This window comes from Perognathus longimembris, chromosome 3, assembly GCF_023159225.1.
Source record: "Perognathus longimembris pacificus isolate PPM17 chromosome 3, ASM2315922v1, whole genome shotgun sequence".
NCBI lineage: Eukaryota > Metazoa > Chordata > Mammalia > Rodentia > Heteromyidae > Perognathus > Perognathus longimembris.
In genome coordinates this window covers 84,946,886-84,965,903 of record NC_063163.1, presented here as the reverse complement: position 1 = coordinate 84,965,903, position 19,018 = coordinate 84,946,886, and the positions used below count along the sequence as shown (strand labels likewise).

At 52.2% G+C, this 19,018-nt stretch overlaps 3 protein-coding genes across 6 annotated transcripts in view; 2 read left to right on the top strand and 1 right to left on the bottom strand.

Moving 5' to 3' along the window:
• Nucleotides 1-427: 427 nt before the first annotated feature.
• Rita1 (RBPJ interacting and tubulin associated 1) lies at nucleotides 428-4,193 on the top strand. 3 transcript variants are annotated; one of them, XM_048342907.1, is made up of 3 exons: nucleotides 428-544; nucleotides 1,441-1,795; nucleotides 3,271-4,193. In XM_048342907.1, exons 2-3 carry the CDS (start codon nucleotides 1,530-1,532, stop codon nucleotides 3,755-3,757), a joined length of 753 nt encoding a protein of 250 aa, XP_048198864.1. In that variant the 5' UTR covers nucleotides 428-544; nucleotides 1,441-1,529; the 3' UTR covers nucleotides 3,758-4,193. The 3 variants fall into 3 exon arrangements, with proteins under 3 accessions (XP_048198864.1, XP_048198866.1, XP_048198865.1); XM_048342909.1 differs by having other exon boundaries at nucleotides 439-543; nucleotides 1,444-1,795; XM_048342908.1 differs by having other exon boundaries at nucleotides 479-557; nucleotides 1,444-1,795.
• An 806-nt stretch (nucleotides 4,194-4,999) lies between these two features.
• Iqcd (IQ motif containing D) lies at nucleotides 5,000-15,406 on the bottom strand. Its single transcript, XM_048342905.1, has 5 exons — nucleotides 15,278-15,406; nucleotides 10,273-11,073; nucleotides 8,378-8,611; nucleotides 7,160-7,231; nucleotides 5,000-5,702 (listed from the first exon to the last, which is right to left on the bottom strand). Exons 2-5 carry the CDS (start codon nucleotides 10,999-11,001, stop codon nucleotides 5,421-5,423), a joined length of 1,317 nt encoding a protein of 438 aa, XP_048198862.1. The 5' UTR covers nucleotides 11,002-11,073; nucleotides 15,278-15,406; the 3' UTR covers nucleotides 5,000-5,420.
• Nucleotides 15,407-15,732: 326 nt separating this feature from the next.
• Nucleotides 15,733-19,018, top strand: part of Tpcn1 (two pore segment channel 1) — a 42,833-nt gene continuing 39,547 nt past the window's right edge. The window contains exon 1 of one of the 2 annotated variants that reach the window (XM_048342902.1): nucleotides 15,733-15,889. The gene's annotated coding sequence lies outside the window, so the exon portion shown is untranslated. The remainder of the gene's footprint in view (nucleotides 15,890-19,018) is intronic. The other variant, XM_048342900.1, reaches the window with a different exon arrangement.

Here is a 19,018-nt window from a genome sequence, read left to right as displayed (position 1 = left end):
GCCGGACGTCAGGAATGAGGCTTTCTCTCCCCCGGGAGCGAATGGTACGGGCCGCGCATGCCCTACGCGGTTGTGTGTGCGGGGTGCGCGCCAGGGACGCAGGTCGCTGGGGCCTGGTTGAGCCCGCTGGGAGCGCCGCGAGCGTGGCCGGGATCCTTGCGCTGCCGGAGACCCCGATCTCCTCCCGGGCCTTCGGGGCTGCGGACTAGGACCTCGGATGCACCCCTGCCGGCGCCTGGGTATCCCTGGGCCCCGGCGGGAGATCCGAGAAGGGGGCGCCCCCCAAGCCAGGATGCTCAGGTAGGAAAGCAGCCCGAGGATGCAGGGGTTCCGCACCAACTTGGGGGGCATAGTGTGCAGGGAGGGTGCGAGCCCCCCTAGAACTTCAGGTTCCAATAATAGCTTCCTTGTTTTAGCCTTAGAGGACTGGCCTGCGCCTGCGATTACGCCCTTTGAAGCCTCGGATTGGTGGTCTGCAAGATGCATGGACTCGAAGCCCCGTCCCGGGCCGCTCAGAGGATTAAATGAGATGCTGCTGCTAAAGCTCTTTGCCCGAGGTACGTGGGGTCCACACCGGCCCCGACCCCCACCCTGTGTATAGACGCAGGATGTGGGGGAACTGCCTGCCTCCCCCCTCCCACCATAGTTAGTTTGATGTCTAGTTGGTGCCAGCTCCCCTTCACACCCTAGTCGTTCAAAAAATATTTGTTGAGGGCTGGAAACGTGGTTTAGGGGTAGAGTGCTTGCCTAGCATGCATGAGCAAAAGGAAGCCAGGGACAGTGCTCAGGCCCAGAGTTCAAGCCCCAGGACTGGATGTGTGTGTGTTTGTTGAGGCCATGTGCCTCCTGCCTGTAATCCTAGCTTCTCAGTAGGCTAAGTTCTGAGCATTGAAGTTTGAAGCTACCTAAGGGCAATAAGGACCTTGAGACTCTTCTTTTTGCCAGTCCTGAGGCTTGAACACTGTCCCTGGCTTCTTTTTGTTCAAGGCTAGCACTCCACCACTTGAGCCACAGTGCCACTTCTGGCTTTTTCTATATATGTGGTGCTGAGGAATCGAACCCAGGGCTTCATGTATGTAAGGCAAGCACTCAACCACTAGGCCATATTCCCAGCCCAGGACCTTGAGACTCTTATCTCCAATTAACTGCCAAAAAGCCAGAAGTGAAGCTGTGGCTCAAGGGGTAGAGCGCCGCCTTGAGTGAGAAACTTATGGGACAGCGCCATGACCCCTCACCTCCAGTACTGGCACAAAAATAATTTGTTTAGTATGGGTTGGGTGCTAAAAGTTTGTATTTGTTTATTCACTGAACACTGAGCAGTGGTACCTCTTTTCCCATCATGACACCTCAAATGTCATCAAACATTTCCAGGAGCCCCCTAATTCCTTTACCCAAGCACTGCTGTTGTCTGAGCAGTGAGTGCTAACCTGACCCCTGTCACAGGGAGCCCTGGAGACAGGCCTGGTGGGCAGAGTGCACCTGCTGGCACCGGGGACCCCTAGCGTTGTGAAGACCCCTGGGGGGCTGTCATGCAGACCCTCCACCTTCAGCAACGGAGCCCAGGCTACCGGGTGAAGGCCAGAGAGTCCTACGTGGATGAGACATTGTTCGGCAGCCCTGCAGGCACCCGGCCTGCCCTGCCAGACTTTGACCCACCCTGGGTGCAGAAGACTAACAAAACCAGAGGAAGTGCCACGGGAGCCTCACAAGCTTTCACTGAACCTGGCAGCAGTGAGGTCACCTCCTCCAGGGGCAGCACCCCAACCCTCACACCAAGAAAGAAGAACAAATACAGGTAATAAAGTAGGTAAAGGCACTGTTCTGTTCTCTGTAGCCACTGGGTTCCTGTTAAAGAAGTTCTTCATCTACTGTGTAACCTTGGGCAAGCAAGCACCTTGACCTCTGAGCTACAACTGCTTTGTTGAAAACAAGACCAAGCATCTCCTCTACCTGGCAGCTTTGTGGAGAGGATTAAATAAATATCTGTTGCTTGGTGCAGTAACCTACACTTAAGACGCCCTCAGTAAATGTTGGTGTTAACTGGGTGTGGTGACTTAGACCTGTAACCCCAGCTACTCAGTTTGGCAGAGATTGGGAAGGAAGGATCTGATCAGTTCAAGACCAGCCCTGATAAAGTTCACTGAGTTAGACCCCTCTCAATATAGGAAGAGTTGGTGGTGTGGCTCAAGGGGAGGCATGGTTGTTTAGCATGAGGCCTTGGGTTTAATTCCCAGTACCACAAAAGAGTGTTGGTGATGGTGAGGTTGGGAACTGCATGTCCAGATGTTGTAGATAAGGCCTCTAAGGTGCTTCTGCCATAGCCTCTGTGCTGGGATTACACGTGTGCACCACCATGCTTAGCTTAGTGTCTCTTCTTTTGGAAATTTTTTTTTTTAAATTTGTTATTATAGGGGCTGGGAATGTGGCTTAGTGATAGTGCTTGCCTAGCATGCATGAAACCCTGGGTTCAATTCCTCAGTACTATAGAAACAGAAAAGGCCAGAAGTGGCTCTGTGGCTCAAGTGGTAGATTGCTAGCCTTGAGCAAAAGAAGCTCAGGGACAGTGCCCAGGCCCTGAGCTCAAGCCCCAGGACTTCAAAAAAAAAAGAAGAAGAAGAAGAAAGGGATTATAGTTATTTAAATCGGGTAAAGGGTACATTTCTTTTTGGCCAACGTTATTCCTTCCCTTGCTTTCCCCCCCCACATTTTTCCTCCCATCCCATCCACAAATTGTATAGTGTCTAGTGAGTACCATTGTTGCATTTGTTCACCCTTTGTTTTCTCCATTTCTGTGCCCCTTGTGTCTCATCTTAAGTTCAGCAGTCCTATTAGATTAGAGGCCCCTCCTTATGACTTGATTTAACCTAATTTACTTCCTTGGAGGCCTTGGGTCCAAATTTAATCACATTTGGGGTCAGAAGGCCCACATGAACTGCGGGAGGGGCACCACTCAGTCCATGACATAAAAAGCAACCACCAACTGTGGGGTCGGGTTGAGAGTGATGGCCTGACCCCCTGGGTCCCTGGCCTACAAGCCAGGTTGGGAATGGATTGCATGCAGCACTGGTTGACACCTGCTGCATTCACAGAAGTGTGGTGTTCACAGTGTGCTGGGGGTGGTGGTGGTGGTGGTGGTGACAGCTGCCCCTGGATTTCTCCTCTGGATGCTCACAGCCAGAGAAGGTATGGAGCAAAAACTTGGGGGCTGTGTCTCTTGAGGGCTTTAGGGGTCCTTTGCCCCAGTTCATTGTGGTGCTCTTTTCCTGCCAGGCTCCTACGCCACACCCCGACCTTCTGTGATGAGTCGCTGTTTGGCCCCCGACCAGGGGGTGTGCGCCAGGAGGCCTCAGGGATGGCAAAGGGGGACCCCACAAAGCTTCATGCCCTCTTCTGGACCCCACCTGCTACCCCCAGGACCGGCCACTCACCCCGCCCCAGGGACACCCCTCTGCGAGCCATTCATCCAGCCTGTTCCTCCAAGACAGAGCCCGGGGTGACTGCAGACTCCCGGAATTTGTCCCTACATAGGGCAGGGGCCCCCCGCCCTCTGGGGCAGGGGCGTTCCCGTTCTGTCACCCAACTCAATGGTCCCAGCTCCCTCCAGACCAATGGCCCTCAGGACCCCAGGCCTTCCACGGCAGGGGTGACCTTCCGGCGTCCCCCGCTGACTCCCAGGGCTCGCTCTGCCAGTATTTCAGTGCCAGCTGCCTCCGGGCCACAGGCGGCTCCCCGCAAATCAAAACCCCCTTGGAGGTGAGGTAGGCCTTACCACAGTACTTGGCTGTGTGTGGGTCATGCCGGGTGGCTGGGAGACCAGTATCTCCCAGGTACCCCATGGTGAGGGGGGACCATGCTTCCTTGGGTTGCTATTGGGGATTTGGATCTGAGATTTTTGTCTGGCTCTAGCCTGGCCACATTCCCAATCAGTGCCAATTTTGTTTTTGGCCCCTCCCACCCCACACATTCCCAACCAATCAGTGCCAACCATTTGCCTTTGGCCTCTCCCACTCTCCCAGCCAGGTTCTGGTTGGGACTTTGTTTCCTGGAGTCTGGGGGTCTGAGGACTTCCTATTCCTAGGCTCTGAGGGCCCCAGAGGACAGAACAGCATCTGGGTGATGAGAGGGCAGGTACTGTTCAGTGCAACTTCATGTATTTATTTCTGGGTATTAAATGTATCAGTAGCTCATTAAAACCTTGAGTGTTACTGGTTTTTTCCTCCCTAGATAAAGGCTTTTGTTAGGTCTGCGGTGATTTAAAGAATGAGGCTCAGTAGGACAGTGGCAGAAATATGGAGACAGGCCTCAAGCAGTGCTGGCTTTCAGTTGCTGTCACTGTTCAGCGTGGTATGCTGGCTTTCCGGAGCTCAGAGCCGGTTCTGCTCTGTTTGTGGAGCTATACCTCCCGCCTTACACAGTGGTGAGGGCTTGGCCAGGGGTGCCTGGAGGGGACCTGGGTGCTGGGTGCATGGTTCTACTCTGAGCTGCCACAGGACCCTGGGTGGTGTCAAAGGGGCCCAGGTTATGGGAAAAGAAAAATCGCAGCATTTGTTCAAACAAGTGGACTCAGAATCCCAGCATCCTGCCTTGATGTGTACATGCAGGGGAGGGGGCCTGGGGGTGTGGCCTGTCTTCTGCTCTATTCTCCCCAAAGCATCCCGGGGGGCTCATTAGAAAAGCCTGGCACTGGTGGCTCACACCTGTAATCCCGGCTACTCAGGAGGCTGAGATCTGGAGATCGAGGTTTAAAGCCAGCGAGGGGAAGGAATGTGTGTGAGGCTCCTAACTCCAAGTAACCACCAGAACGTTCTCAGAAGAGGTGTGGCTCAAGGGGTAGAGCACCGACCATGAGTGAAAAAGCCAAGCAAGCGTGCAAGACCCTGAGTTCGGGACTGAATATTGGCGCGTGTGCACGCACACGTGCATGCACACACACACACACACAGAGGCCTGGGAAATCTAGGCAGCCAGGTTTTTCTCTCCGTGATAGCTCTCAATTTGGTAAATGCTAGCGATTAATTATGAAAAAACAGTTGAGCCACCTGGGCACCAGCCCCAGCTGCTGGCCCGTGAGCGCTCCGCGAGCTGTGGGACCTGCGGGAGGCCCTGGCCAGGGCCAGCTGAGCGCACGCCCACCAGGATGGGGGGCTGTGTCTGGCTGGGCCCTGGCCGGGATAGAGGGAGTGTGGCCAGCCTCCCATTCCTACTGAAATCCAGCCATGGTTGCACCTTCTGCATACCGCGCAGGACACCCAGCCTCAGCCCTTCAGAGAGGTTTATTTGTAGAGGTACAAATATGATTTAAAACGTGCTTCAAATTCCAAACACTAAAAAGTGGCCGTGGCCAGCTGGCTGGCGCTGGGGTTCTGGGGAGCCTGGCGTCTGTGGGGGGAGGCGGTGGAGGCCAGGGCTGGGAGCAGGGCTCACTTCTTGCCCTTGCCCTTGCCCTTGCCTTTGCCCTTGCCCCGCTTCTTGGACTTGAGCATAGAGCGGACCAGGTAGCCCTTCCAAATGGCCTGGATGACGGTGGCGGCCTTCACCATCCGCAGCATCTCCTGCTCGGCCTCCATCCTCTTCTTGGAGGTGATCTCGCGCTCCTCCCGGATCTGGGAGAACTCCTCCACCAGCACGTTGTGCCGCTGCTGCAGCTCGGCCAGCTGCTGCTTCTCCTCCTTGTGGATGCTGTCCAGCTCCTCGATCTCCTCCTGTGAGGAGGGGCGGGGTGTGGGAACGGCAGGGCCACAATGGCCTTGCATTAGGACTCAACCCAGGGGATGTCATTGCAGATTCCAGTGCTGCTGCCATGTCACCTTTCCAATGTCCCGTTCTCCCTCATCTGAACAGGGATTCTTGCTAGCCCGGGGCAGCCTGGGAGCAGATGGCCTTGTTCTCTAGGGACTGCACATGTTACCCCACACCCCACCCCTGCCACTGCCTCCCACAGGCTCAGCTGGCCACCAGCTGGAGGCACGGGCGAGAGGAGATTGCATCTCCAGAGCCATAACCTGACCAAGGGTAGACTGTTGGGGGGCCTGGTTGGAGGAAGGAGGCTCCCGGGGGCTGTGGCTGTGATGGGCACCTCTTATTCCTGCCACTCCCTCTCTGCCATCATGTGAACAGCTTTGCTCCAGCACACATGTGCAGCCCAACCTCCTGAAGGGCCAGAGCAGGGTGAACAGGAGACCATGAGCTGAACCCTCCAAACCCTTGAGCCAAAGTCAATGTCCCTTCCCTTTCAGTTGTTTGCCTCAGGTTTTGTGAGTCACAGAAATATAACATAAACCCGATGGGTGCACATACTGGTCACAGTGCTGGGCACGCAGTAGGGCCACAGACAGCTACTGAGGTGGGAGCAGACAGCTTCACAAAAACCCAGAGTAGGCAGATCTTTCAGGTGACTGATCCCAAAGCGCTTCCTTCCGTCTAACTAGTTTCTCCTGCTGTAACTCACACCTCCCTCCCTCCCTGCCTCCCCTTCCCTCTACTAGTATCCCCCAAGCACCTGCACAGAGCTAGAGCTGGGCAGACAAGGTCCTTCCACCAGAGATGACCCTCCCCCCCCCAGCCCTCACTAGACTGCATTGAGGGGTTGTTTTGAGGTACTGGGGATGAACCTCGGGGACTTGAGAAAAGCACCAAACACACAGCGCCCCTCCCCCAGCCAGCCAGCATGAGGTGTGGCCTGCCTTCCTCTGAGCAACACATCTGACACATCTGACCCCCATACCCCACTGGTGTTAGCTGGGAAGGGAGTGGGGGCCTTGGAGGACCCCCACCCCTGAGTACTCCCTACAGAGCCTATTCCGGGTACACACAGAGCCCCCAGACAGATGAATGCCCTAGAGTCCCTGAGGCTCTGAAGCCAGTTGGAGGGGTCAGGTCCCTGGAGTGAGAACAGGAGAGCAGGCTGGACAGCAGCAACAGACTGCAGCCCGCTTTCCACACTCCACAACTGTGCAAAGACCGGCTCCTGGATCCTGACTCCCAGCTGTGCCGGCAGGACACCACGCGTGGACTCTGGATGGAGACAAGAGCAGGCCCTTCTCACAGAGGCTCTGGGCCTCTGCTCCAGGCTGAGCCCTGCAGCGGGCAGGGGGCTCAGAACTTCCTGCCAGTTCTCTGGGACCATGGGGAAAGCACCGGAAAGCAACAAGACTAATACCTGCTTCTCACTCATCTCAGAATCGTATTTCTGGATCCAGTTCTCGATTTCGGTCTCTACTTTGTATTTTTTCTAAAACAAAACCAAACAGTCATTGTTTGAAGGGGTGTTAGGCACAGGTGGGCCTTAGGGCAGGTGCTTGCCAGACTCAGTTGATCCCCAGCCCCCTGGGGAGTTTCTTAGTTCCTACTTTACCGGTGAGGAGACAGAGGAGCAGGCATGCTACCATGTTTCCCCAACAGCACAGAGCTGTAGATGGCAGAGCCACCTGTGAGCTAGAATGAGCCACTGTGGCTAGAATGGCATGGCCAGTGGGAATGCTCCCCAGAGAAGCCCCAGGGCACAAGGGAGGTTGCTGATGGGTCTCCAGGGACCTGATCTATAAAAGGACAGCTCTCATAGGATGCCAGTGGCTCACATCTGTAATCCTAGCTACTAAGAGGCTGGAATCTGAGCATTGCAGCTCAAAGCCATCTGGACAGAAAAGTCCATGAAATTCCCATCTCTAGTTAACCAGCAAAAAGTTGGCAGTGGAGGTGTGGCTCAAGTGGTAGAGTGCTAGCCTTCAGAGAAAAAGCCAAATGAGAGGCCTTGAGTTCAAGCTCCAGTACTAGGGTGCACTAGTACATGCACAAGTGTGCATGCACACACGCACAGTCATGATGATTAATACGTAACAGGTAAGAAAAGCTGCCCTTTGGGCTGGGAATGTGGCCTAGTGGTAAAGTGTTCGCCTCATATACATAAAGCCCTGGGTTCGATTCCTCAGCACCACATATATAGAAAAAGCCAGAGGTGACGCTGTGGCTCAAGTGGTTGAGTGCTAGCCTTGAGCAAAAAGAAGCCAGGGACAGTGCTCAGGCCCTGAGTTCAAGCCCCAGGACTGGCAAAAGAAAGAAAGAAAAGCTGCCCTTTGTGGGGACAGAGCTCAGGATGCTGGGTGGGCTGGGGCCTGGCTGGAGTGAAAAAGTCAAAGAAGGAAAGTTGCCTGGGTCCCTTTTGTCCCAGCTTTCCACTTGGAGTCTCACTCAATTCCTGTCAAAGTCACACCATCCTTGTCATAGCCAAGATACAGCATGTTATGTGGCTGGAGGCATCCTGGCCCTTCAGGCCCCCCTCATCCAGTACTTGGGCCTGGGTGCTGCCCCTCCCATCTCCCGGGGGTAGGGGTGGGGGGGGGTGACCTGCCCAGCCTGGGTTCCCTGCCCCCTGCACCACCTTCCGCAGAGCTTGCTCTGCCTCCCAGTTCTCCATGGTCAGGTTGTGGTACTGGGACCGCAGCAGCAGCACCTCCTGCTGGATCTTGGCCAGCCGGGCCTGCCCTGTCCGGAAGTCTATCTTCTGCTGCTTCTCTGCATCCTGCTTCGTGCGCAGCAGTGTGTTCTCCGAGAACCGGAGCACCTGGTGCAGGTGGTTCTTCAGTTCCTGGATCACGAAGTTCTCCTTTTCCACCTGGGCCACAAGGAAGAAGGCTCCATTAATACCCATCTGCCAGCCAGATGTGGTGGCTCAGCCTGTGATCCCAGCTACTCAGGAAACTGACATTGGAGGACCGTGGTTCAAAGCCAGCCTGGGCAGGAATGTCCCTGAGACTCTTACCTCCAATGAACCACCAGAAAACTGGAAGTGTAGCTGTGGCTCAAGTGGTATCGTGCTAGTTTTGAGCAAAAAAGTTCAGGGATAGCATCCAGGCCCTGACCAAAACCTAGGACCAACATTGTGCATGTGCGCGTGCACACACAAGCCTGTGGCAGCATGAGTTTTTTTTTTTTTTTTTGTCAGTGGTGGGGCTTGAACTCAGGGCCTGGGTGCTGTCCCTGAGCTTTTTGCTCTACCACTTTGAGCTACAGCATCACTTCTTAGTTTTCTGGTGTCTAATTGGAGATGAGTTTCACTGACTTTCCTGCCTGGGCTGGCTTTGAACTGTGGCCCTCAGATCTCGGCCTCTTGAGTAGCTAGGATGACAGGCGTGAGCATCGGTGCCCGGCAGCATAGTTGTATCACCGGGGTCTGGTCTTCCTGGGAGGCTCAGTTGAGACCTGACTAAGCCACAGAGACTTTCTCACCCTCAGTGTGGGGCGGTAGGGGGTGGCACTGGAGCACTGCTCAGGGCTGCATTGTGTGCTAGGTGGCAAGGCACTGCCCTCACTGCCCTCCTCTCTCTTCTCCTTCCTGCGGGCTGCCCCCCTGCTCCACATGGTGAATGGCCAAAAGCTGGAACAGCTATGCTGGCCATGGTCAGAAGCCCTGTGTAGGGGGTGGTGGAGAGGCCGGCAGAGGAAGCCCACTCCCTAGTCAACTTAGAAAACAGCCTTTATGTGACAGAGAAACCCATGTCCACTCCAGCTAGGCCAGTATGATTTCTGGTGTCTGTTACAGCAGAGAAAAATATTAAAAAGTAGAACACATAGGATGTATCCAAAACCTGGCTATGACCAGGTTAGGAAGTATGAGAGAGAGAGAGAGAGAGAGAGAGAGAGAGAGAGAGAGAGAGAGAGAGAGAGAGAGAGAGAGAGAGAGAGAGAGAGAGAGAGAGAGCGCCAGTACTGGGGCTTGAACTCAGGGTCTTGCACTTGCTTGGCTTTTTTATCAAGGCTAGTGCTCCAACAATGGAGCCACAGCTCCACTTGCGACTTTTTAGTGGTTGATTGGAGATAAGGGTCTCTAAGACTTTCCTACCTAGGCTGGCTTTGAATCATGATCCTTAGATCTCAGCTTCCTGAGTAGCTAGGATGACAGGCCTGAGCCACAGTACCCGGCTCAGGCTAGGGGTCATACCGTCATTTCCCTTGTTCCCAGGTGGCACTGGGCTTTGAACGTGGGGCCTCATGCCTGACAGGCAGGTTTGGCCCTTTCTGCTTTATTTTACTTTTCAGATAGTCTCTTTTACTCAGGTTTCCCTTGGTCCCAGATCTTCCTACCTTGGCCTCCCATGTAGCCTGGATTACAGAAGTGGGCTACCTCATCCAGCCAACTAAGTTCTTTAACACCTACTTCTATGCTATAATCTCTGGGAGGCAAGCAGCATGTAGGCCTTCAAGACCTGCCTCCTAAGTGTTCAGAACACGCGGCATGGCTCCTTCCCAAGTGTGAGCCACGCTGGAGAGGAGTACCTCCGTGTCTCTGTTCTTCATTCTCTCGGCCAACTCCTTTTCCAGAGAGTCGATGAGCTCTTGGTTCCGGTTGTTCCGCCGGGTGATGTCGTACATGAACTGGGCCCTCTCCTTCACCTCCATGGGGCTGGTGAGAAGCTTCTCAAAGAGGAAGCCTCGTAGCTCCACCAGGCTCTGGAGGAAGCACTGGGCCTCTGCGCTCCGGACGGGCACCCGCACCTGCAGCAGCTTGGCTAACTGGGGCTCGCTGAGTAGGCATCTCAGGATGTTTTTGGTGGTGTCCTGGACCTGTTCCATGAGCACCGGGATACTAGCCTTGTACACGTCAATGGTGCGGGCGTCCTCGTTCCACCCTTCTGGCTGGCCCTCCTCCTCCCAGTCCTCCAGCTGCCTCTCTCTCTCCTGAAGGATGTGGACCGTTTGCAGAAGGACCTGGCAGAAGTCCAAGTGCTCTTTCATGACGCTCATGACCTCTGGTGGCAGTGCTCCCTCCAGGGCCTCGGGATGTTCCTGCACGTAGGACAGCAAGGTGACCAGCTCCACCTTATAGATGGTCTCATCCACCACTGACATGATCCGCTTGGTCTCGATGGTGGTGAGCTTGGTTTTGGATGGGACCAAAGGTGCCAGTGGGTGAGCTGGCTTCAGAGGCCCCTCTGTCCTTAGCCGAATTCTGCTGATGTCCAAGCCTTCGAAGAGGGGGGCCACACCGATGACGTTCAGGGCCATCTTGCCAGCAGCCTGTTCCACAAGATGGCAGCCAACCGGCTGGATCTCAAGCTCTTACAGTCTCTGGCAGCCCTGAAAAGGAAGCAGTGGCTCTTTAAGTGGCAGGGGTGGCCATGGTGGTCACATCGTAGGGGAGCACCTCTCAGAGAAGGCAGGCCTCAGCTCTGTGGCAGCATCTGGAGTCCCAGGCTAGAAAGATGGGGGTGGAGGAGAGTCTCAGTTGCCTGTGTCAGGCAAGGGTTGCATGCCACATCCAGGGACCTGAAAAGTGGTAGAAAAGTGGAAGAGAACCAGAGGCTGGTGGCTCACACCTGTCATCCTAGCTACTTAGGAGGCTGTGATCTGAGGATCGTGGTTCAAAGCCATCCCAAGCAGGAAAGTCTGTGAGACTTATCTCTAATGAATCACCAAGAAATTGGAAGTAGAGCTGTGGTGCAAGTGGTAGAGCACTAGCCTTGAGTGAGAGAGCTCAAGGACAGCCCCCAGGCCCAGAGTTCAAGCCCCAGGATAGACAAAAAGAAAAAAAGAAAAGTGGAGGAGAGGCAACTGTGAGAAGCTGAAGCCATCTAGCACTTGTTAAGCCATCTAGCACCTTGTCAGTGGCAGAAAGCCACCGACAAGGAGGACATGGTGAGCTCAGGCCTCGGATCAAAGTAGATCAAACCTCGGCCATTATGAGCCACAGCCAGGAAAGCTGCCTAAGTACAGAGGCCAGGAAAACTAGGGCTCCTCCTTCCTCTCTCCCTTCACACTACCACCCACGCCTCTTGCTGGCCAGGCCACCAGGAAACCACCTGACAGGGACTCTGGGCCAGGTGCCTGCAGGGAGCAGAAAATAATAGAGTGAAGGACCAGCCACTAGAATAGCATGTTGTTGCTAACTTGTTGGGGAGGAAATGGTGGGGGATTGGGGCTTGAACTCAGGGCCTGGGTGCTGTCCCTGAGCTTTTGTGCTCAAAGCTAGCACTCTACTACTTGAGCCATCTATTTCCAGCTTTCTTTTGGTGATTAGCTGGAGATAGGATTTTCACAGGCTTTCACAGGCTGGCTTCAAACCTCAATCCTTAGATCTCAGCCTCTTGAGTAGCTAGGATTACAGGCAGGAGCCACAGCTGCTGGCCAGTCTCTTAGACTTATGAGAACATGTTTATACATGAAGCTAACATTAGGGGGAGCTGAATGAAGGGGATGTAGACACTTTGCTGTCTTGGCAAATATTTCTATCAACCTACCATTATTACAAAATAAAACTTGTTTAAGGATTTTTTGGAAAAGCCCAGTAATTTATATCTCCATACTCTAACCACAACAAAGGACATGCAGAAGCCTTAAAAATAAATGTGTCGGGGCTGGGGATATAGCCTAGTGGCAAGAGTGCCTGCCTCGGATACACGAGGCCCTAGGTTCAATTCCCCAGCACCACATATACAGAAAACGGCCAGAAGCGGCGCTGTGGCTCAAGTGGCAGAGTGCTAGCCTTTAGCGGGAAGAAGCCAGGGATAGTGCTCAGGCCCTGAGTCCAAGGCACAGGACTGGCCAAAAAAAAAAAAAAAAATGTGCCTGTAGTAGGGCAGTAGGGCCAGAGCACTTAGTGCCTTAGTTTTTTTCTGCTCAAGGCTGATGCTCTTCCGCTTGAGTTACAGAGTTACAGCTCAATTTCCAGCTTTTTCCTGGTTAATGGGAGATAGAATTCTCTGGGATTGGCTCAGCCACAGTCAATTTTTGTTTACTGCAATGGAAGAACCTTAGCTTTGTAAACACTGTAGGTAATTCACAATGTACCATAGGGGCCTGGAGGAAATAGTTCTTTGAAATCACCAAGAATAAATGGTGAGGAGGGGAGGGAGTCAAATACATATCTAATGTGACTAAGAACAAGGAAGGAAAGACAAGCAGGACCAAGTGATAGGGACCCTAAATCAGCCTCCTCTTGGGGGATCTGGGGATGGACGCTGAGAAGGGTATTATTTGAGGTCGCTTTCAATGGCTTCCAATTCCTGCTCCCAGATCAATGCCAGAGTTCCTGGGAGGCTTTTCCTGACAATAAAGTGTGCTGGACAGCCACAGAGCACCCCCAGCCTCTCTGAGGATAAAGGATCTTTGCCCCCAGGCTGTGGGAGTGAATGTGAAAGAAGTAGTACTTAATGGATGAGCTTCTCCCAGTGTCCCCCCCCCCCCCAAAGCTCTCAGGCATAAATCAAAATGCCTGAATCCTTTGCAGGAGATCAGGGGCTGGAAATGCAACATCGTGGAAAAGGCTTCCAATTTGCTCTCAGCCAAATTACCTCTTTTTGCTTTAAAGGGCAAACTTGTTTTCTTTGATTATGATGACGCCTATTGGTTCCTGACAGCTCATTTGCTTGAAGATGTAAAAGGGGGTGGGGAGGTGACTAAGATTGGGGAGTGGGGAACACATTTGGCCATGCTGACTAAAATCATACTGTCTTTTCCTTGAATTCTAATATGATCGTCTGATGTCCTTTTGAATGCCGCCAACCTTAACATTTAATTCATTTCCAACTTCAGCCTCTCCTTTTAAAACTCCTACCCCCAAGACTGTTAATAGATGGCAAAGCTTAATTGGATCTTCCTTTATTTGTCATTAATTCTGCTGATGAACTTTATAAATGGAAATATATCTTTATCATGCAAATTACACTCAGCTTCATTCAAATAGGTCTGTTGGATATTTTATTACTTTTGCTCTCAGAACATTGTGAAGAAAAAAAAGATGAGCTAAATGAAAATAATTTTCTTCTCCTTGAAGAAAGTAAAAAAGAGAAAAACCCAATGCACAGAGGGAATTCAAAACAGATTGGCTGGGCACTGGTAGCTCACACCTATAATCTTAACTACCCAGGAGGCTGAGATCTGAGGATCATGGTTTGAAGCCAGCTTGGGTAAGAAAGTCCATGTAACTCTGATTTCCAATTAACCAGTACAAAGCTGGAAGTAGATCTGTGGATTGAGTGTTAGAGCACCAGCCTTGAGTGGAAAACCTAAGGGAGAGAGCAAGGTTCTGAGTTAAAAAAAATTAATTGCACTTGTGTATGAATATGGTGTAAGAAATCTGGCTGAAAGCTGTTAAGCAATAGGTGTGGGAGAGCAAGAAAAGAGCAATAAAGGATAGTTTTCTGATGATAATACATGTATGTCTGAAATACTATGGTGAACCCTTTGGAACAATTAATACATACTGAAAACAAAGGACAGGGGAGTAAAATAGGTTCTCTTGTTGGGTGATCCGGAGGAGAGAGTGGTCAATGAATAGAGCAGGATTCTAGGTCCAGGCCAGCTAGGGCAGAAAAGCCCATGAAACTGTATCTCAGTAGAAGAAGCTTGGTGTTGGGGTAAGCACCTGTTATTTCAGCTAGGAAGGAAACCAGAGATAGGTGGATCAGTCCACAGGCAGTTCCTGGAAGAAGTGAGACTGTATTTAGAATAATCAGAACAACAACAAAATCTCAGCAGTGTGGCTCAATGGTAGAGTGTCTCCCTAGCAAGCACAAGTTCAAACACTAAAAATAAAATATATAAATAAAAAGAATGTTCATGCTGGGCATCAGTGGTCTCTACCTGAAAAGCAGACTAAAGCAAAAAAGGCGGGTGGTGGTAGTTATGGGAGTTATGGTGTCCCTGGGAGGAGCATAGCTCAAGTGTAGGACCAGCCCTGAGTTCAAACCCTAGTACTGTAAATTATCATGAAGACGATGGTGGCTTAGCTGGCTCACACCTACAATCCTAGCTACTCAGAAGGCTGAGATCTGTGGAACACAGTTCAAAGCCAGCCTGAGCAGGAAAGTCTGTGAGGCTCTGATCTCCAATGAACCACTAAAAAGCCAAAAGTGGAGCTGTGGGTCATGAGCACCAGCCTTGAGTGAAAAAGCTCAGGGACAGCACCTAGTCCCTGAGTTCAAGTCCCAGGACAGCCACAATTAACAACAACAACAATAATATAATAAGACAAGAATCTTATTTTCAATTTAAGACGCAGTCTGTTACATGCTATCCCATGATCCTTGCCTGGATGGCGGGGGGGCCCTTGTAAAACCGCTCTTTCACCCCCACCATCTACGTTTGACTAGTGCTGCTCCAGGAGGGGTCCCAGGCCCGTGGGGGACCCAGCAGGTGGGCCACGGTAGGACAGGCAGAGGGCAGGGTCAAAGGAGCATGCCTGTGGTCCTGGCAGGCCCTGAGCCGGGTGGGGAAGACTAGGGGTAACTGGTTGCTCACCCACATTTCCCTCAGCCTCAATCCTTCCCACTCTGTTACTCACCCAAGTTTCTCTACCCACAATTAGCCTTGTGGTCTCGGCGTTGCTAAGTTACCCGCCAAATCCGGAAGGCGGGACTCAGTGTTTGACTGACCTTCCGTTCCACCATTCACTTTCTCGTTCCGCTCTTGTAGCACCACCCCCTGGGATTTGGCCAATCAAAACCACGGGCTCGCTCACGTTTCACCAATTGAAAGGCTCAGGGCTCTCTGGGTGGGGTTGAACAAGTGAGGCGGGGAAGAGGGGAGGGAGGAGGGAGGAGAGAGAAAAGGGGGCGGAGCTTCTTAGTCCCCGCCCCCTACAGGGAGGGGGCAACGAATCCTGCATCTGCAGTGGGCGAGAATTGGGAAAGGACGGGAAGCTTGACCAATCAGAGTTCAACATGGCAGCCTAGGTGACCAATAGGCGGCAGCAAAGGGGAAGTGGGGCGGTGCCGGTGGGGTGGAGGGGACGACAGGCGGGGGTTGAGAGGTGGCGCAGCTGCCGTGGTGGCCGCGGCTGAAGTGGTGGCAGCTGTGGTAGTTGCAAGAGCTCCGGGCTTTGGTGGCGGCGCCGGCGGTCTGGGCTGCGCGGTGCAGACCCTGGTGTGCGGTCCGGGTTCCCGGGGCGTCGCGTGTAAGAATCCGGAGGGTGCTAGGGCTCGGCCCATGGGAGAGGGCAGGGGTCGGGGGTCAGAGGGCGCGGTGGAAGGGGTCGCGGCCGGGCACCCGGTGGGGGCGGCGGCGGGCTGGGCGGGCTCCAAGGGATCTGGGGGGAGTCGCCGCCGCGAGTCTCCCCACGGCCTTCCCCGCTCGCCCCCTTCCCCGCCGGCCCCGCGCCCCCCACGTGGGCGCCCCGCACGTGGAGCGGAGTCAGCACGCCCGACCTTTCACCTCCGCGGCGTCCTCCGCGGACCCCGCGGGAGCCTGGGCCGAATCGGGCTGCCCGGGGTCTCGGGCCCCGGTACCTACCTCGGGGGCTGGGAGGGGCCGGACAGAGCCTTCGGGGTCCCCTAGAGAGGGAGAAGCACCGAGTGCGAACTCTGCCATGCCCCGGGTGACCTTGCACAGCTCCCGGCCTCGCTCCCGGCCTCGAGTGGACCGTGCAAAACCATCCGTGCAGGCAGAAGACCTTGGGCAACCCAGGAGAAGCTTGTGTGGCCATCCTGCCGCGGGCCAAAGGACACCCAGGCCCTCGGGCCGCATGTGGGAGATTATCGGGTCTGATGGGAGGCTGAGGCAGGAGGATCTTGAATGGAGGCCAGCTAGACCCTGTCTCTCTGTCTCTGTCTGCCCCCCCCCCCCACTCCAAAACAAAAATTAAGAAAGTGATGGGTTTGATTAAGGAAATAGTTCAGGTATTAGTGGTTTAAGCAGGAGGTTCTTGTTTAACTTTGGTCAGTACTACTTCCCTGATACTTAAGGGGAAACAACCACTCTGAGCCTCAGTTTCCTCATCTAGGAGGTGGAGATATTAGCTAAAGTAAGTTCTATCAACAGTGGTGCAGTTGACACTTTGAGCTACATAGTATTTTGCTGTGAGTTGTATGTTCAGTGACATTTCCTAACCTCTTATTTCCTAGTGATCACTGTCAAGTTGTAACAACCAAAAAGTTTCCTGATATTGTTAAGGTCTGTTGGGACCAAGTCATCCCAGTTAAGAATCATTCAGCTAAAACAATGTGTGCCTGAAGGAACTGAGACATTAAACAGTTAAAGTTACTATAACAAGATTTAGAAATCTATTCTTGAGGAGCTGCAAGGATTAATAGAGTCTGTCAGAGCCAAGTAATGGATACAAGGAACTTCCTTTGTATACTCTACTTTGGAGTATGTTTCAAAATATCCACAGTAAAACAATAAACCAGCAAGAAAAGGTTTAGCCAGAAAAACAAAGAAAAGTAGACTTCTTAAAACAGTCCAATAATTGTATCTCATCTGGGGTTTCTTCTGCCTCCCCCCTAGTGAGATTTAAAAGCAAAATAAATCCCCAAGTCTGGAGGAAATTGTGAAAATTACAGGAAGTTTGCTGGGCAGAGAGCTACAACTTTTTAGCAGCCACAGAATAGCATTCACATCTGCATAGCTTTGAAAAGTAGCTTCCCCCTGCCGCCCTCTGGTCACATCAGAGGATTCCAGAAAGGAAGTAAATTGCACAGTTAGCCTCTGGCTGTCTTTTTGGAGGCATAAGGGGGTTCAATTCAGAGGCTGCAGTTTGAAGACAGAAGCAACTGCTGTTTTCAAGTTCAGAGGTCTTTAGACAGATGTGCTGAGTAGTGGTCTAACCAAAAACTGGAATGCATATGTAGAAACTTGGCAACTGTGCTGAGTGTTCTTTTACAATTGTGAGCGAAGGATAGGCACTTCTGGAAAAACACAAAAACAAAAACCTTGTCCCTTTTCGTTTCTTTTCCAGCCCCTGGAGTAGAGTAGGAGAGAACGTTGTGTACTGTGGTTGTGTACTGTTTATCAGCCTTGTCCAGAGTGATCTTCAGAGTGCGAGCTGGCTCCTCAGGGCTGCTTAGTCAAGCTAAAATGAAAGTTGTTTTGAAGAAAAGGAGGAGGAGGGGGACCAGCTTAAGTGGCCTGGAGTACTAACTTTTTACTTTTACTGATTTTTCTTTTTTAACCAGACCTAGGAGCTTGTAGAGATCCTACTGTAATAATTGAGAACCCAGGTCAGGTACATAATATAAAAGTTTTGCTTTCTGGCTGTGGGTTCTCTATCAGGTTACTACTCTGTGTCTAAAAGTTTCTCCTTCCATAACAGGGACATGGAGAGTAAGCATACTTGCCCGAGTGGGCTATTAGGAAGTTTCAATCAACTTTTTTTTTTTTTAAGTGCCAGTCTTTGGCCTTGAACTCAGGGCCTGGATGCTATCCCTGAGCTTTTGTGTGCTCAAGGCTAGTTGATTGAGCCACAGATTTACTCTTGAACTCTGGGCCTGGACGCTGTCCCTGAGCTCTTCAGCTCAAAGCTAGGGCTCTACTACGTGAGCCATAGCACCACTTCTGATTTTCTGGTGGTTAATTGGAGATAAGAGTCTCATGGACTTTCCTTCCTGGGGCTGTCTTTGAATCTCAATCCTTAGATCTTAGCTTCTTGCGTAGCTAGGATTACAGGCATGAGCCACTGGCATCTGACCAGTAACTTACTATTAATGCCTGTGTTTTTTGTCTTTAAAATCTATACAAGATTCATACACAGATCAGTGTAAAGAAAGTGGAGGAAAATGTTAGGCCTTATCTCATTTTCCAGACACAATTACTCTTAACTTTTCAGGATTTCTTCTTGTTGCTTTGTGTTTCGTGTGTGTGTGTGTGTGTGTGTGTGTGTGTGTACACACGAGAGAGAGAGTGCGCACACGCGCGCACTGGGGATCAGACTCAGCCTTACATTCTTGCTCTGCATGTTTTTCTTAAGTCTGGTGTTCTACCACTTGAGTCACAGTCCTACTTCCATCTTTGTTTGCTGGTTTAATTGGAGATAGAGCCTATCAGATTTTTCTTCCCTGGCTGGCTTGGATCTGAGAGCCTCAGATCTCAGCCTCTTGAGTAGCCAGAAATACAGAGTGAACCACTGATGGTTGGCTTACCCTGCTCTATATCTTTTTTAAAAAATGTCTTATTTATATTTGAGACAGGCACTCACTGTGTGGCTTAGGTTAGCTGCCAACTCCCAATTTACAGGCATGCACCAGCACCCTCAGTATTGTCCCTATGTTTTAATGCTCATAGGCAGTCATAACTCTTTAAAATTTAGACA

Excerpts from the sequence above, each read along its gene's own strand:
- Rita1 (XM_048342907.1), top strand. The coding sequence starts at position 1,530 with ATGCAGACCCTCCACCTTCAGCAACGGAGCCCAGGCTACCGGGTGAAG. Across the intron at positions 1,796-3,270 it reads AGAAAGAAGAACAAATACAG|GCTCCTACGCCACACCCCGA; the intron begins GTAATAAAGTAG and ends TTTTCCTGCCAG.
- Iqcd (XM_048342905.1), bottom strand. The coding sequence starts at position 11,001 with ATGGCCCTGAACGTCATCGGTGTGGCCCCCCTCTTCGAAGGCTTGGAC. Across the intron at positions 8,612-10,272 it reads TGAAGAACAGAGACACGGAG|GTGGAAAAGGAGAACTTCGT; the intron begins GTACTCCTCTCC and ends CTTGTGGCCCAG. Across the intron at positions 7,232-8,377 it reads CAGAGCAAGCTCTGCGGAAG|AAAAAATACAAAGTAGAGAC; the intron begins GTGGTGCAGGGG and ends GTTTTGTTTTAG.